This window comes from Stegodyphus dumicola, chromosome 1 (genome assembly GCF_044657685.1).
Source record: "Stegodyphus dumicola isolate Sdum_Otavi_A_Nest chromosome 1, ASM4465768v1".
Classification (NCBI taxonomy): Eukaryota; Metazoa; Arthropoda; class Arachnida; order Araneae; family Eresidae; genus Stegodyphus; species Stegodyphus dumicola.
In genome coordinates this window covers 53,596,748-53,616,002 of record NC_140768.1, presented here as the reverse complement: position 1 = coordinate 53,616,002, position 19,255 = coordinate 53,596,748, and the positions used below count along the sequence as shown (strand labels likewise).

The following is a 19,255-nucleotide window of genomic DNA, read 5'->3' as shown; positions in this document are numbered from 1 at the left end:
TCATGAATATGTACATGTTACAGGTGGAAAGATACGACCCTCACTCCGGCCAATGGATAGCTATGCCACCTATGTTAAGCAAAAGATGTAGACTTGGAGTTGCAACTCTTAATGGGAAAATATATGTTTGTGGAGGTTATGATGGCTCTACTTTCCTACTCACTGCTGAGGTTTATAATCCTGCAACTAAACAGTGGACATATATTGCCCCAATGAATGTTATGCGGAGTAGAGTTGCTTTGGTTGCAAACTGTGGTAAATTGTATGCAATTGGTGGCTATGATGGTGTCACAAACCTCAGTACAGTTGAAATCTATAATCCAGAAAGTAACCGGTGGGATTTTGTTCCATCCATGTGTGCGCATGAGGGTGGTGTGGGTGTTGGAGTGATTCCATCCTTATAGAAAATTCCTTAGTTTAATATTGTTTAAAATTTGACATTTTGCCTTTTAATGATAGTTTTTCAAAAGGGAGCAAATTATTAAATTTTATTTATTATTATTAGAAATTTGTATGTATTATTTTATGCATAACTTTTGCCATAGTAAACTTGATTATGAAGCAGTTGTAGTAATGGATGTATCTGTTCCAAGTGTACTGTGTTAAAATGGGCTAAGTGCAATGTTTCATATTCATTGGAAAATCAATATCAATCTTTCAAGTAATTATCATATACTTTTTACATGAATTTCTTAATTATGTGTTATTAGATTTATTTGTTATTTATTTTATTTCATTTCACCAAAATTAAAACATTTTGAATAATTTTTAATTGCATTTCACAAAGATTAAGATGCATTTGAATTGGCTTAAATTAGTTCTTGAATTGTACTTATAATTAGAACATTTTAAATAAAAAAATAATAAATGAAATAGGAGAAAGTTAGGAAAATGAGACTTCTTCAAATTAAATTAAAATCTTATAAGATTAAATAATATTGTTGCGTGCATTCGGGTTCATAATAGATTGAATGCATGCGGGTCCGATTATAGATTAACAAAATATATTTTTATCAAAAGAAGTATTTCAGAGTTCTGGAATTTTCCACGGAAATATTTGTACAGGTATTCACAGTATATCACACAGTGCAGTTAGTAGTTAAATTCAAACTACTAAGAACATTAAACACAATGCAATGCAAAGCGCATGTAAAGAGAAAGCTAACGGAGATATCTCAGTTCACGCTGAACTAACAACTCACAACAACAATAATTAAACAACTAACTGAATGTAGATGCTCTCTTTCTAGCCTTAAATAGTTTTAAACTAGCCAACGAGATAGTTCCAGTACTTTTTGCTTCTTGAAATTATTGGAAAGCAATATGAGGGTCGAATTACGGTTACAGCTAGCATAGTGATCAATTACCTTTATTCAATTTCAGTACATATTACGGTGATATAGGGACCAGAATTTGGCGATTGTCGCCAAAACCATCGTCAGCTTGGCGATATCTCACCAATTACTAAGAAACACATTTATTTAATGTTAAATGGACTTGCCCCTGTATTCTTACTTTTCTGGGTTAGCTTTTCCCTTCAGATTTTTTGTGTTACATTGCACAGCAAAATACGACAATTTCACATATAACTGCACTGAAATCATCTATCTTTGTACAATATTTTTAACAATATTTAGTTTCACTTTATTTTAAATTTCAATAAATTATTTTCAATTATCAAAATGCTGTGAGAATTTTCCTTTAGTTTGTCATCTTAATTTATTTTTTTTTTTACATGTTTAATTTATTTTTAGAAGTTGTCTAAATCTCCCTTTATTATTAAACATGTGAATTATTAAACAGTTAATTAAAAATATTCTTATAAGGAAGGTCTTTCAGTCTTGAACTCTCAGTATTAAAAATATATATATGCAGATTTGCTTATGAAAAATATGCAATCCTAAATACAATGATAAAAAGTAATTGCTTCAAGGCTTTAAATGAGTAGATGACCCAAAAGTGGGTGAAGAATATTCGCATGCTATGGTATATTTAATTTTCTGAAATTTCAAAATACGGTTTTCTGAACTCCCAGTGAGTGATTTAGTTTCAAAATCAAAACATAAAACAAATGGATTCATGTAGAATCTTAATTTGCATCTATCTATTTATTTATTATTTTTGTATATTCATTTATTATTTTTTTATTACAAATTTCATTTAAAAGTTTATGCATGTATAAAATTTATTACTTATGATTATGAACATACTTGTTTCCCATCAGTGTTTCATCATGCTTCTCAAATAGTTTAAACAAAGAATTTTACTTTTCCTTATACAGATTAATCAATCAAACTTAACAAAAAGGAAGAAAAATTAATGTTTGGAAAATGACCAGAACTTAGGGAATTCTGAATACCATAGTATTAAAAGAAAATGTGTAATGCTGTTTTTGTTTTGCTCAAACATGCATATTTCATACAATAATCATTTTGGTTATTGCAGGTGTGCATGATGATGTATAACTGTGAAAAAATAATCAAAACTGTAGAATAAAAATATCAAGTTGAAAATGGTAAATAATTATAATTTGCTTGTCAAATATAAATTAATTCTTTAAACATATATAAGTAGCTAATAAGCAGTCCTAATGTAATTAGTGTAAATAATTTGTCACAGTGTAGATTGCATAATCTGGTAAAAGACTGAGAAAGTGTTTGAGAGAAAGCAATCATATTATTAGAAGTAAAACAGTACATAAAATGTTGCTTAACAATTCTGCTACTTACAAAATTCATAATCATAAAAAGCCTAAAATTGTTAAATGGTAAATTGATATAAATAGGCAGTTAATGTAATTACAGTGATAGAGAATGAAATCCTGTGATCAAGAAGAAATCAATTTAGAGGAATGAAATGTAGGCAAATCATTCATCTAGGTAACATAGTTATTTGATTAATATTTCAAGGTCACCATCAAAGTATACATGAGAACAGCTATTTCAGATGTGAAATGGTGATACATTCATAACTTCTGTAATCATCACGATATTGAATGCAAGTGTGCAAACATGCATTTGTTTTGTTGTATGTCATTTTAATAGGTTATTTTAATAGGCATTTTTTTCCATGCCTGTTGCACTTGGTCAGCCAAATCAACAATGGTCTGTGCCAAAATCATTGCTGATTCCATCATACTGGATGACTCAGGATTTGTCATCCAGTCATTATCCTGCATACTCGGACAAATACTGTAAGTGCCCAAAGAGAGATGAACATGCCCAAAGCCCTGCTCTATACGTGCCCAAAGAGAGAAAAACTGGGTGATCTTGGAAGTCAAGGCAAGCATGTTGACACTTTGTCGAGCATGTTGGATGATAGCAGTAGTATGGGGATAAGTATTATCTTGTTTGAAAATGGTCCCTGGAATACTGCTAAAAAATGCACAACCAGTTCGGTCACCAGTTTAACATACAAATTTGCTGTCCGAGTATGTAGGATAATGAAGAACGAATAATACTTTGATAGGAAATTACTCCCAGACCATAACTCTTAATGTAGGTCCAATGTGCCTGCACTGCAGACAGCTTGGTGCCAAGCAGCCACCTGGCTTCCTTCTAACAAAAATATGGCTATCACTGGCACTAAGACAGAAGTGGCTGTCATCTGAAAATGCAACTGATTTCCAATTTGACCTCCTATGACCTACAGCTTAACACCATCAAGGTTAAAGATAGCAGTTATTTAGAGTTAGTGGTATGGCCACTCAGAATGTCTGGATTGGATAATTTGTTACAGTTTGCTGTGCAACTCTGGTGCCAACAAAAGCTCGAATATCTACTACAAATGCAGTGCAATGCGCCATAAACCTGCAGAGAATACAGCAGTCTACCATTTAAGTGGTGGCTTGTGTGTGTGGTTGGACCTTGGCCTCCTTGAAATAGCATCTTTCCATGACCATTGCTGCCAACATGCATGCACAGTGGATATATCCCTGCCAAGTCGTTTTGCTGTTACATAAAGAAAATCCACCTTCGCTTAGTACTATTACATGACCTTGTTCAAACTCGGTAAACAACTTCAGTTCAAACTCGTTCACACTTCAGTATGGTGCTCATACTGCCTTTGTTGTCTCTTTAAAGGCATTCTTGACCAAAATCTCACTTACATTGCCCAATGCAGCAGATAAATAAAGCACACAAAGTTTACCCTGTGTATTTAAAAGAAACATGATTTGTATGTTCGTAGTGGCATCATTAGTACCACTGTTATTTGTTTTACACGAAATCTAATTAGACATCATCTTTCAGATGTTCAAACATACCTCCCACATTTTGTTTATTTTACAGGATTTTATTTTCCATCAGTGTATAATTTCAAAGCAGCATTATTCTAGGTTTTCAAAAATGTTGAGTAGCTATTATATTTTGTCAAAACTTTTGCCTTTGTGAAAAAAAAAACAACTTTATAATATTTTGTGTTTTATTTATATGGATTTAGCATATAATTTAATTGATGTTTTCCTTTTTGAATGTACAGAATAAGCTGTATCTTTTCCAAATGAGTTGGAATGAGGTAGAAGTTAATGAAATTTAAGGTTGGAAGACTTCTTTATTAAAATCATGAATATATTGTGTGGCATTCTATTATGTACTATTTCACTTACAGACTGGATTATGAATATCAATGTATATTGTAAATATATTATAAAATTGTATTCTTTGCCCACATAAACTTACAAAATTGTTTAATCATGAAATCCAAGTATTCTTTTTATTATGTTTTTTAGATGTTTAATAATATACTCATATACCTTAAAAAATATAGACATCATTATTTAATGACAGCTATATTTATATATTATTAATTATTTTAAAACATCAAGACTTATGATCACTCATTATCATATACTGAATTTCATATATCTTTGAAATAACTTCTGCCTTGAACTAGTAATATTTATGTGACATATCCAGTGCACAATATGAACATTACTAGGCTTATTTTAAGTATGAAATGAAATGTGTAGCAGTTTATATGAATTTTTCCTAATCTAAAGAAAATTTTATTGTATTGGGATATTATCAGGATGTGGCCTTTTTTGTGTGCCATTATTTTATAAGTTTTGATGGTGCTTAAAAAAATGTACATACTCTTAAGAATTTCATTTGTAAAATAACACAATATTTATTATTTATTATTTTCTATAGCCTTTTTTCTCTGCGAGAAATGTTGCTAAGGTTTATTCAGTCGAATAAATCGGAAGCTAAGAGAAATAAATGACTTGTTTGAAAATTGTCTAATGTGTTTTCTTTTACATCTTCATTGTAATATATCCAGAATCATTTTAGTTCATTGACATTTCTTTTCACAACTGAGCTTCCTTGAAAGTTCTTCCTCCTACTAAATAGTCGGCACATGCTAACTGAGATACACAAAAAGTAGTGTCTTAATCAAGTCTTTAAATCTTATGCTTATAAAATAAATTTACTATGTATCAGCTTATAAATAAAAGAATGAAATTTTACAATAAGTAAATATGCTACAATTACATTCATATTATTGAGATAGCAAGTATCTTTTCCCAATGTTGTTATTGTTGTTGTGATTAATCTCACTTGTCTGACCTAACTAGAACAAGCCCATGAATTTTATCATGGCAAGGATAAGAAAACTGCATTTGTTGTTGTTGTTGGCAAAAGCCTTGGGCATCATAAATGTGATAGTATCATTTTTCTTTGTTACCAGCCGAATTTTGAGGGAGATTCCACAGGGAATGGGGAGGTGGAATCTGAGGGTCTCCCAGCCCTTTGCGCCCCCTGCCACCAAACCACATGAAAGGACTTTCAGGTCGTCATATATTTAGAGTGCCCCCATCCTTCAAAGGCACTATACATTTACAATATCCATGCCTTCTCCGGAATTTGAATTTTGGCCCTTCTGTATAAACGTAGGACTCGCTAAGCACTATCCTGTTAAGTGGCTCTTTTCCCAGTGTACAGTTTTGATTCATATCTTTATAAATTTCAAGAGCAAGATGTCCATCTTAAAAAATCTTTTGAAAGAAAGGACATTAGCTAAAGGAAGTTTAATATGGTTTTGTTTCATTAAGAGGCATTGCATTATATAAGGATCTATAGATCCTATGCCCCTGTTGATAAAATAATCAGTGTTGGTAAATCCATGTTTATAGTAAAATGTTGCAAAGGGACCATGTCTTGTTATTGTAATGTATTTGCATTGCTACACTACCAACATAATTCCACTAAGAAATGTAAATTACCGCAGACGCATGCTTAAAATTTTTTTTCCAGTTATTCTGTAAGTTTTGACTAATAAAGTTTGTTGTTCTTTCAAAAATGGTGAGAGTTCTTTAAAACTTCATTACAGCAGTATAGAAGAATAAATATCTGATGGCAGCGGTGGCATAAAAGGTGAAACCAGTGTTTATTTAAAAGAAAAGAAAATACAGTACTTGTGAGTATAAGTTTTAATGAATACTGTGCCATTTTGTATGAAAATGTTGCATCTTATTATTGAATTAAACTAATAGAACGATATTCCATGTTTAAGCTTTTGTATTAAAGCGTCAAAATATTTAACCTTTTTTTAAAATTTCAGCTCTTATATTAGAGTGGCAAATTTATTACATTGATATTAAAATATTTCTATTATAAAATTTGAGCTTTTGTATTAAAGTAGCAAATTTACTACATTAATATTAGAATATTTCTATTAAGAAATTTGAGCTCTTGTATTAAGAGTCGCAAATCAAGATTTTTTTGTGTGTGAATCATGTTAGAGGCTTGAATTCTTTATTTACTTTAGTATAATTTATTAAGAGTACAGATTTTTGTTTATCAGAAATAAGTTTTATTGCATTAAGTGTTTTAAGGGGGGGGGAAAAGTTGTGTCATACTTGAATTTCTAATAAAAAAAGGACTAGACTGAGCACTTTTATTTGAATTTTTGAGTGTTGACTAAAAGCCTTTTAAAATTAATTTTGAAAACACTGTCGAAGAGTTTTTATATTTCCAAACATGTCATTTCTTGTCAAGGGTAGAAAACAGGATTTAATAGATGTAGCCAAAGAATTAGAAAAGGAAGTGCCGTGAACTAATAAGGTCTCAGAAATTAAAAAGATAATCGCTGAAAATCAGTTTACCACAAGGAAGAAGTTAAATTAATTCTAACAGGGGCATAGCTGGAGGGGGGCATCTGTCTCCGGACGCAGAATCCAAGGGGCACCAAACTGATGTTATGACATTTTACATTTAAATGTTTTCCATACTTGGCAAGCAGTAGGGGGCGCGAAATCTTCAGTTGTCCCTGGGTGCTGAAAACCCTAGCTACGACTCTGAATTCTAAACCCAATAATTGCTGAACGTCTGGCTCAAGAAGTGAGAGAAGAACGCCTATCTCAAGAAGCGAGAGAAGCAAGGGCATATGAATTGGAAATAAAGCGGCTTGAAATTGAAAATCAAGTAATACGAGCTAGAGAATCAACAGCAAATATAGTAGAATCAAGCAATAAAATCTAGTTGTCACAAATTACTCCAAAGTTTGACGAAAAAGGGATGAAATGAAACTATGATAAATTTTGAGAGAAAAGCTGAAATGGCCAAGGTTCCTAAGAAAGTTTGGGTGGTTTATCTTTTGGGTGTTTTACTCACCGAAATCTCCAATATGTTAGTTAGAAGATCTGAAGATGCGACTAAGTACGAATATGTGAAAAATCTAATCTTAAGAAGATACATACTTAACAGTGAAAAGCTGAAACAGTGCTTTTATCAACATAAAAAAACTGCTGAAAAATCTTGGAAAAATTATGCTCATGAACTTTATAGTTATTTTTTAGAGTGGATTGCGGATTTAGAAATTAAGATATTCGAAAATCTGAAAGATTTAATAGTTACCGAGCAAATAAAATATAGGGTTCCCATGGAAGTAAAAGATGATTCTCTCAACCAATGGATGAAATTAAAAACTTCATATGAGCTAGCAGAAAAATTAGACGAGGACAGAGTGTTAAGGGGGAAAATCCTAGAAAACAAGGTTTGAAACTTCAAGAAAGTCATCAAAACGTGAACAAAATGCAAAATGGTATAATAGACATAATTCTAAAGAAATCTCGAAAGTTTTTAATCCTAAACCTATAATTAGGACAGAATATACTAATAAAACTCATGAAAATGAATTTGAGAAACGGAGACAACCTCGTTGTTATGAATGCGGATCCTACTCGCATCTTCGACCTTTTTGTTATGAATGCGGATCTTACTCGCATTTTCGACCTCAGTGTGATAAACTCAAAAAAAATTTAGAAACTGTAGCATCTGATGAAACTGTACCTTCAAATGAATTTTCCAAAAATAGTTTTAATGATATTATGGCTGCATATACCAGCCTAGGTAAAGTATATGGCTATAAATTGCTCATACTTAGAGATACTGGTGCAACTTTGGATTTAATTTGCCAAAAATATGTACAGCTATCCATGTATACGGGTGAGACCGTGTGGATACGAGCACCTCTGGAAGAATATCCAGTGTGCTTACCTTTGGCTGAGGTAGAGCTTGAATGTAATCTTGGTCATATAATAACAAAGGCTGAAGTATTAAGAGATTCATTAGATCAAGGAAGGTATCTTCTCAGTAACAAAACTAGATGAAGAAGTTGAAATTCATATGATAAATGCCATACAAACTCGTGCTCAACAGCGACGACTAAAAGAAACGGAAAATCTGGTCTCAACAAATGAGTTAAATTCCGAAACTGAACTAACGATAAAGACACATTGACTGAAAATGAAAGTTTGCCTCCTGTGAAATATGAAAGTTCAGAATTAGATCTGATAAAGGCCTCTCCAGAAATATTTTTACGAAAACAAAAGGAGAGCGTCGAATTAAAGCCGATTTATGAAGAAGCTAAAATAAAATCTTCTAAGAGTACGAAGTACATGCGTGCTAAAAAATGCACATATGATTTTAGCCGCTTGATGGCAGGATTATTAAGAAACTGTGAAGAATTTGCTGTACCCTATATTGACGATGTTGCAATATTTTCGCAAACATGGGAAGAACATTTGAAGCACTTAGAAATTATTTTGGTGAAGATGAAAATTGCTAAACTGCATATTAAGCCTTCGAAATATCAGTTTGCTCATACGACTGTCAAATATCTAGGTCATGTAGTAGGACAAGGTCAAAGAAGACCAGCAGAAATAAAAATCCAAGCCATAAAGGACTTCCCTTAAACCTACGACGAAAAACAAGTCCGGTCATTTTTAGGACTTGCGGGGTATTATCGAAGGTATATTTCTGAATTTTCTGTGACTTCAGCACCATTGACAGATTTGTTAAAAGGAAAATGTTGCAAATCAACTATAAATTGGACTGATGATTGCCAAAACGCTTTTGATGAACTCAAGAAACGGTTAACACAAAATCCAGTCTTATACAGTTCGAACTTTTCTCAGCCATTTTCGTTCAGTGCGACGCTTCGAATATTGGTATTGGCGTTGTATTATCACAGATAAATGCTGAAGGCGAAGTACATCCAATAATATTTCTTAGCAAAACGTTTTCACCTACTGAACAGAAGTACAGTACAATCGAAAGGGAGTGTGCTGCAGTACAAAGGTTAAAATTCTACAGTTCTTTGCAGTACAAAGGTTAAATTTCTACCTAGATGGACCTCATAAGTTCATCATTCAGGCTGATCATAATCCTCTAGTATAGTTGGATAAAAACACTGGGACTAATCCTAGACTATGACTAATCCTAGATTATGATGGGCTTTGATCTTACAACCTTTTAACTATGAAGTTACGCATAGAAAGAGGAAGCACCATCAAAATGCTGACAGTTTAAGTCGTATCCAAACATCTCACAACTAAAATATACATTCTAGGAAGTTTAAAACTTCATTGTTTAAATTTTTGTAATATTAGAAAAATACATTTTATATGTTCATTTAAACTGAATATCTTTCTCTTGTTAAAAAAATAAATAATGTATTTAAACTGAATATTTTCTTGAAATTTGCATCAATTTGAAAGAAAAAAAACTTTTCTTCGAAAAATTCCCCGTGAGGGAAGGAATTTAAGACTGTAACGATTTGCGTTGCTACGCTATCAACGTAAATCCCCGAAGAAATGTAAATTACCGCAGACGATTATCCGCAAAGAATATCCGCAGACGCGCGCTTAAAAATGTTTTTCCCGTTATTCTGTAAGTTGTGACTAATAAAGTTTGTTGTTCGTTCAAAAATGGTGAGAGTTCTTTAAAACTTCATTACATTATGTATCTTGATAACTTCTTCAAGCTTTCATCAGGAATGACCAAAACATCAGTCATTTAGTCCTCTCACCGAGAATGTTGCCAAGGGTGCTTTTCTTTTGCCAGGGGTAACCTGGGTGTTGAAATTGGTGGTGTTCAATTTCAACACCCAGGTCCAACACTGTGCCAGCCACTTTGCCATACCACTATGCAGAATAGAAGGCATCGTGCTAATTCAGGTTACATTCATAGGATTGACACTATACACGATCAACACGATACAGGCATGACATATAACCGACATCTACACCAGATATTGACGAAAGCACATGGCTGACACTTGCATATGATAGAAACCGACATAAGCACATGGCTGACATTAGTTACTAGCATATTTGCTTGACTCAATAACATATAAATTTTGATGATGATGTATGAGGATTTATGCACATTTTTCACCTTCACAGAATTGTTACAGGTATATAAACTGACCTTGTGCAGGTAGAACTGGGGCATCATTAACACAAAATAAGAATGATACTAGCATGTAAAGAACACTGTATAATGTACCCAAAGATTGCAATTCACAAAAGCACATAATAAAGAGGAAAAGAATTTCAATAAATTATTATTTTTTAGAGTGCATGAATAGTGTAGGCACTGGCATGGAACCAACACTGGTGTACAGGCAAATCCCCGTTTTGGCTGCCTTCTATGCTGCATTCTCAATAAGTCTTTTTTTCTTTTTTTTCTTTTTCTTTTTTTTTTCTTCTTATTTCTGTTACATCTGGAACTTGTACATTGGGATAAATAAAAATAAGACATAGGATATCTCAAACTGGACAGGAGTTTGTAAGGTTTAATTAAATAATATGTTATTTCTTATTCTGAATCTTTCTTGCATTTCTAGTGTTTCATCTACTCCATGAGAAAAAGCAAATCAAGCGAATTTAAATTTAGGGAGAAAGCTATGGCTGTTGAGCCCTGGAATTATGTAATACTGGTTCAACTTTGCTGGAATGCGGTGCTGATAATAGATAAGTTAATTTTTTACCTGTAAGTATACGAGCAGGCCTGTTAGGATAGCAACCTAGTCTTAAATATTTTTATTTATAAATAATTTAACTACTATTGTGTTATCTGGCCGCAAGTAGCGCGAAGTTTTGTTAATTTCCTTAATTGTAATTTCAAGCTGAAATATCAAATATATTTGAATTACTTCTGTACAATTGTTGGCTATAAATGTTTTTATGTAAGATTTTAAATTAAAGGTTTACTAAAATTCATTCGATAGGCTGAAGATTATTCATTGCTTAAATTAGGTGTGATTAGAGAGTAACTTGTAAGTTTAAATGCGGCTAAAGTGTTCGTCTGAAAAAATAAAATGGAGAGAGATTTTTAAATTGTGGATCTTCAGAGATGAAGCTTTTGCATTTAGTGTGAAAGTTTCTTTTTAGAGGACTGAAAGGACTGTGAGTAAATTGAAAGCCACCACCATTACATAATACAACCTCTTTCTTGAAAATAGCAACATTTTTTTTTTTTTTTTTTTTTTTTCATTTTGATAGCCATATAGCAGCCAAACTATCGAAGCATTTTGTTTTACTGAAGTAAAATGCTGATTTCGCCGGAAATCCTTTCCTCGCTAATCTTGCATTTCAGAATATCCAGAAGTACGTACAGTGATGGGACACTTGTGCTTTACAAAAGGAAACTGTAATAAAATAAATTAAAAAAACATGTAAAATTTTTTGTGGGTGTGTTTCATACTTAAGTTTAGTAACAATTATTACATAACATACATTTTCTCAAAATATTAAAATATTAATTTAATAAAAATACAATTGTTCAAAACGGAGCAAAAAATGACTGACATAAGTGATGGGACACCATTAGATACTACTACGTACTACAATAAAAATATTTTTGGGGTTTTTTATTTTTACTCAAAAGCAATTGGCAATAATTTATAAAATCATCAGCAGTATTTCTCTCCAGTTTGTTTTGGAATTTTTGTGTTTTTTAGCTTTGTGCAGCCATGAATACTAAACGAAAAGACACTTTGCTTGAAATTCGAAAATTAGTTATTAATTTGCATATTGAACGTGGAAAATCTATTAGAGAAACTTCTGAAACAGTTAACTTCAGTCATTCAACAGTTTTCAATATCATTAAACGATATAAAAAGAATCATATGATTCAGGATAAAAGAAGACCTGGCCGACCATCAAAAGCTATCCAATGGAATAAAGCGAATTATCGTTCGAAATATTAAAAAAAATCCAAGAACGAGTGCTCCTAAAGTTGCTGCTGATTTACAAGCATTATATGGAGTAATTGTTAATTCTGAGACTATTAGAAGAGTAATTCGATGTACTGGATATCACGGTAGAGCAGCCAGGAAAAAATTCTTCGAAGAATAGAAAACTCAGACTGGCTTTCGCAAAATCCAACATAAATAAAAATTCTGTTTACTGGAATGAAGTTATATTTGCAGATGAGAGTAAATTTAATATATTTGGTTTTGACAGTAGAATCTTCATGTGGAGAAAACTCAGGGAAGAATTTCGCAAACAGAACTTGGTGCCAACAGTAAAACATGGTGGAGGAGGAGTTATGGTATGGGGGTGTATGTCGTCCGCTGGAGTTGGTAATCTTGTTTTTACTGACAGTATAATGGACAGTACAAGTATATTGACATTTTAAATCAAAATTTGAAATCTTCAGCACGAAAATTGAACCTTCATAATGATTTTAAATTATACCAGGACAATGACTCCAAGCACACTGCTTTGAACGTTTGACTCTGGCTGCTGTATAACTGTCCTGAAATAATAAAAACACCACTACAGACTTAATTCCCATAGAGAATATTTGGCAAAAATTGGAATCAAGAATTCGCAAACACACCATTTCTTCAAAACAACAATTAAAATTGGTGCTTCAAGAAGAATGGGGTAAAATCACTCCAGAAATCACAAAAAAATTAGTCGAATCTATCCGAAGAAGATTAAATCATGTTTTAAAAGTAAAAGGAAATCCAACAAAATATTAAAACCTTTTAAAAAGTAAAATTTTTGGATAAATATTTGATGAAAAAGTAAGTGTCCCATCACTTATGTGAGCCATTTTTTGCTCCGTTCTAAACAATTGCATTTTTATTAAATTAATATTTTAATATTTTGGGAAAATGTATGTTATGTAATAATTGTTACTAAATTTAAGTATGAAACACACCCACAAAAAAACTTTACATGTTTTTAAAATTTATTTTACAAGAGTTTCCTTTTGTAAAGCACAAGTGTCCTATCACTTATGTGAGACACTGTATGTACAATCACTACTGGCAATTTACTCTGCTCAATTTCAATTTTTCTTTTCTATCTTAAAATAAATCACTTTGCGTTTGTCACGTTGAGTCATTGCTGTCTTTTTGAGTTTCAAGGTATAGAGGTGTTGGTCGTTTGAATATTGTGTTTTCCCCAACAATACTGTTATATTTTTTGTAGAATTAATGTTATGATTCATATTTTTTGTAGATATCTAGCTGAATTTAAACTGTGATGGTTATGATGAAGACACCTTTTCTCCAAAGCAACAGTTAACTTTTTCAGTTAATAAGAAAAAGATTTTAATTAATCTGTTAATTTTAATTGTAAAAATTGTTTTTTTAAACTGTTTTTAACTGTAATTGGTCTTTTAGTTTTTAATGAACATATTTTGAGTTTTTGTGTATCTGTGCCTTGTCATGAAATGATAACTGAATTGATTGGCTGAAGAGTATATCCGTAATGAAATTTGAAGAAATAAGTGTGAAGTACAGCAAAAAATGTGTATAATTTAATAGGCCGTCCAAGGAAATCATGTGATGTCCACATCAGATATTTTTCTTTATTAATTCCGCTTTGAAAGCCTTTATCCTATAGAATTTTTTTTTCTTTGCTTCCTACGAGACTCCTGAAAAAGTTAAAATTTTGTAGTACATATTTTACATGAAGTATCTTGTGATCAAAATTATCCAATTTTTAATTGAATTCTCATTAAACAAATAGCATTTATTACAATGTTGAAAAAAGTTTTTCCGATGCATGTAATAAAAATAAAATAAGCAATGTTTGTAAACATAAAATGCTGATAACCATTGTACATCAGTCATTGCTGCTGTATTGTCATTTGCATTATTGTCTTAAAAAATACATCAATCGTTAATTTTTAGTCTTCTGTATAGCAGAGATTATATAGTTATATAGTTTTCGAAGACTCGCAACTGAAGATTTTTGCCGATAATAGTAAACTTTTCTAGAATTAGCGATATTCTTTTGGCCAACGTTTTTAGATGTACTTGTTGTAATGGTTTTGTGGTTCAGTAAAGCACCACTTAACAAGCATTTATTAGGAAAATAACGTTCAAAGCATAATAGTGAACTCAGAACGCGCTCCTACAGCATAGTGAAATCTACAACCTTCCTCTCCTGAGGCTAACATGCAACTCTCCTAAAATACATTAACCCTTCTTGGAGAAGAGCTACATGCGCCAAGCACGCTATGTTGATCGCCAAACAGTCGCCAGATATCACACCCCCGTTGTAAGATTGTTGTTAATACTATTTACAAATCAATCATCAATCTGAGAACTAAAATCTAGAAACTGCTTGCTATCAATGAGAAAAAGAGAAAAAAACTACATATGCATTTATACATTCTACCCTGTAATACCTACAATTGCACATCAATTTACTACATAAACATATATAAACATAGATAACACATTTTTAACGTCACCCCACTTGTTCCGAACATTATTATTATTGTAACAATTTATCAATTCTTAACCCAAAGAAACCAAGTGGATATTTTTCTTTTATAAACATGTTAAAATATACTCTAGTATTATTCCAATGATGACAGTAAAATTATTTAGCTTCTTATATATATCTAAAATTCTATTCTTAACGTTCTCTTTAATTAATGATGCTGCAGCATGATTTATATCCTCGGGAGATAAATATCTAAATTTACCACTTATCTCGAATATTTGTTATCCAGTAATTTTTCTATCTATTTCAAATTACATAAACATCTTATTTGCACAAAACTGTAAAATTATTACGAAAAGCAAAGAAAACTATCTAATCATTAACTATACAAAATGTTTGTGAAGATGAATAGTAAATTAATGTTCAAAATTCACAGGTGGGGAGTCTGGATAATGTATCTGCGTTCGACAGTTTTTTTCCAGGGCAATGATTAGATTTCTGCAAAGCTATGGACCGTCGTTGTAATTTGGACGATTGCGGAGCATTTCTCACTATAAAGGCTAGAGGATTATGATCAGTCACAGTTTTCACCGATGAACATAATATCCAAGGTTCAAACTTCTTCAATGCTCATACTATAGTCGGCCAGCTTTGTAGAGGTTTCGATAATTTCTTGCTCGCGTAGCACACGGGAAATTGTTTCTCTCCCCTTTACTGTGATAAACATGCACCTATTCCGATTTGGGAGCATCAGAATGAATGACAAACGGATCCTGCAGTGTTGGGGTGATCAACTCCGTTGACATCGCTAATCGTTCTTTCAGTTGTTGAAATGCTGACTCATGAATGTCTTTCCATTCGAGTACTTCCGGTTGTTTATTTTTCGTGAGTTCCGTGGGTGGGTATGCAATCTGTGCATACCCTGGGATATAATCGCGATAATAATTACATAATCCTAACCATGGAGGTAGGAAGTTAGATGGGGTGGTTCTAAACAGGTTTCCCCATACCCTGCTTTGAAGCACTGGCGATCCCCTCATTGATGACCAAAACATTGGGTAATTTACCATTGAGTTCAATGGGTTTTGACACGTTCGGATGTAAATATTTTGTAATTACGTCATAAATATGCATATAAATGTATATATTTTCTTTTTCTACAATACTTCAGAATCCTAAGTATATGAAAAGAATACATTTTTAAACAACATTTCATTCTGAACGGAATTAAATGCTATACTTTTCACAGAACAGTTTGCTCAGAATGGTTTAATTTGAAAGAAATATTTTCACAAGTTTTCGTTAATTACATTAGAAAGAAATTTTAAGGTAATTCGATTTTGTTCGGTGAAGGAACACACAAATTAAGATCAAAGTTTATTGTATTATTAATATTAAAATTATGCATTATTTCTTTTCTATTTATAAAGCTTCTTCCTAAAATACTTTCTCAAATTTGACATGATTTTTTAGCTTCTGAGGCATCTTTTAAATCGAAAAATATAAGTCAATTTATAACTAATGCTCTATTCGTTCCATTTCAAATTAGAGCACCTTTTATTTTAATAGCGAAATACTTTATATAGTACTTAACTTTATCTGAATATTTTGAAAGGGAATAAAATAAGGAATTTTTTTAAAATATTATTTAAAACTTGTAAGTGAGTTATTATACAATGTAAGGGGAATAATTCTTTTAATTATACTTGGATTTTTTACCCTTAATTTCAACAATACATATTACAAAACTCTTCTTTATTACTTTAAGTACGCATCTCATAGAAATTGCTTTACAATACCTTTTACAGATTGCTTTCCAGTACGAACAATCCTTGCTTAAATAGTTTTATAACGTATTTGTCAACAGGATGTCAATTTACGTTTACAATTCAATGTTAAGGTTATTTAGATAATATTTATAATGATTATAAATTTAGATACATTTAATAATTAGATTTCTTCACAGTAGCTTTCACAGTTATTTATGAATGAATAAATCCTTCATTTCAAATGCATTTATAAATAATTTAATAAATATTTACGTATTTTGTTAAAGGCAGATGCATGCTTTTTGCAAGCACATGCATAAATACCCATATACATTTCATAGTTTTCATTTCCAGCATGTAGAAATCTTTAATTTCTGTGCATTCACTATGTTTTTCGAATAAAGTAATTTACACTAATTTTAAAAAGTACATGTTTCAATAATATGTAAATGTGAATAAAATTTACTTTATTTAAAACATTTTGGCGTTTGGAACATAAATTAAAAGTAGCGAATACTCTATCAAGGATATAGAAAGATGTACTATACAATTTTAAAGGTATGGTGAAATATTTTTCATTCTTTAAGCGTAACTTTTTTGCTAAAATTTATATTTTTGTAGTTCAACACCTTAGAATTTTATAAAACAAATTCATAATCAAAATCGCCGTGCTTTGTTAAACCAAGATGTGATTTTTGCGTAAATGTCACTAAACTATACAAATTGCTATTATCCATCACACTATGAATGTTTCTTTTATGCGGAAGTGTTCAGTTTTTCGATTTGTATGGAATTGTCGTGTGTCGAAATACTATCAGAGCGCTTGAAACGAGCTTCTGAATGTAAACAAAAAACACCCCATCTGGTGACCGAAACTTCGGAGCAGTGCTTCACTTCTAATGCCGGTTTGGCCACTCCTTCCTTTCTTACCTCCATGATCCCAACAGACTTTTAAGATCTCTTTTCGTTTTCGGCGTTTCCAGCTTCTTGATTGCCTCTATTTTCTCGGGATCTGGTTAGTAAATCCAAGTGACTCTAGTTTTGTGAAAACTTTATCCAGATCTTGGAGATGAGTGTCGAAATTAATGGAAAATCTAGCTATGTCGTCAATATAGGCTCTTGAAAATCGTTGAAATTCTTTCAGCGCGTTATTCATTACTCTCTGAAAAGTTGCTGCTGTGTTCCTTAGTCTAAAAGGTAGTACTTTAAACTGATATTGATTTCGATGAGTTTTGAAGTATGTGTACTCTTTACTTTGTTCCTCCTTGGGAATTGCCCAATATCCTTTCAGTAAATCTAAAGCTGTTAATGACGTTGGATCTTCCTACACTGTACATTAAATCAATGGCCTTTTGCATAGGAAAGTCATCTGGCTTCGTCACTGCATTCAATGCTCGATAATCTAGACACAATCTAATATTTCCATCTTTTCTGCTTACACAAACTACTGGATGAGCTATTTCTGCACTACTTTCCTCTATTAGTCCGGATTTCAATAATTCTTCTGCTTCTTCATCGACCTTGGTTTTCAATGCTTCAGGAATCCTATAAATGTAAGGTTTCTTCCTCTCCATATTGGGTATTAATCTAACTTTATGAGCTTCAAATTTAGCTATTTTCAGCTTTCCTGTGAATAGTGCTTGGTGTTTATTGATAAGAGCTATCAATTTTCTTCTTTGCTGCGAATTTAAATTTTCTAAATTCAGATTTGCATCTATTTTAAAATCTTCCAGGGAGGTCGAGAGATCTTTTCCTGGCAAAGTTATAATTTCTCCAAATTCTTCTTCATTTTCAAATATCACTCCAACTGCATTGACGCTAGTTTGGAATTTTCGAATTTTATTTGCATGAACATGTTTGATCTTTCCATCAGGTAGTTTTACTTTATAGGAATGAGGTGGGCAATGATTCACGATTTCTCCTGGTCCAGTCCAATGTGCATAGAGTTATTTGAATCTGGGATGAGTAAATAAACTTTTTCCCTGATTTTGAAAATTTTTTGGTATTGATCTCCGATTAAAGTACTCAGCATATTTTTGTTGTTTATCACTTGCAATTAAATGGGCTTGTTCAGCTGCTTCTTCTAACCTTATTTTTAAATGCTGTAAGTAATCCACTGCCGATTCACTTAGATCAGGTGGTATAGGTATTTCTCCTGACCATAAAGACTTCGGTACTGCTAAAGGACCTCTTGGTTGTCTTCTGTACATCAGCTGAAATGGTGAGACACCCGTGGTGCAGTTTGGTACTTCTCTGTAAGCAAAGAGCAGGTATGGGATGTGCTTATCCCAATTCGAAGGATCAGTCCTGATGACATGATGTAACATTTGCTTGAGGGACTTGTTCCATTTTTCTACTAATCCATTTGAAGCACTGTAAGCAGGCGTAAAGAACTTAGGGTGATAACCTAGTCTTTTCTGGAATTCTTTAGTTAATTTTGAAGCAAAGTTACTTCCGTTGTCACTAGCTATTGTATTAGGGAATCCTGTTCTGATGAAAATCTCCAAAA

General features: G+C 32.1%; 2 protein-coding genes across 2 annotated transcripts in view; both read left to right on the top strand.

Annotated features, from left to right (window-relative positions):
- The window catches only part of KLHL18 (Kelch like family member 18), a 66,401-nt gene extending 61,163 nt beyond the window's left edge, over positions 1–5,238 (top strand). The window contains exon 9 of the mRNA XM_035365905.2: positions 24–5,238. Within this exon, the coding sequence (XP_035221796.1) occupies positions 24–404 (381 nt within the window). The 3' untranslated portion in view covers positions 405–5,238. The remainder of the gene's footprint in view (positions 1–23) is intronic.
- A 1,155-nt stretch (positions 5,239–6,393) lies between these two features.
- Positions 6,394–19,255, top strand: part of LOC118204253 (uncharacterized) — a 264,242-nt gene continuing 251,380 nt past the window's right edge. The window contains exon 1 of the mRNA XM_085814551.1: positions 6,394–6,417. The gene's annotated coding sequence lies outside the window, so the exon portion shown is untranslated. The remainder of the gene's footprint in view (positions 6,418–19,255) is intronic.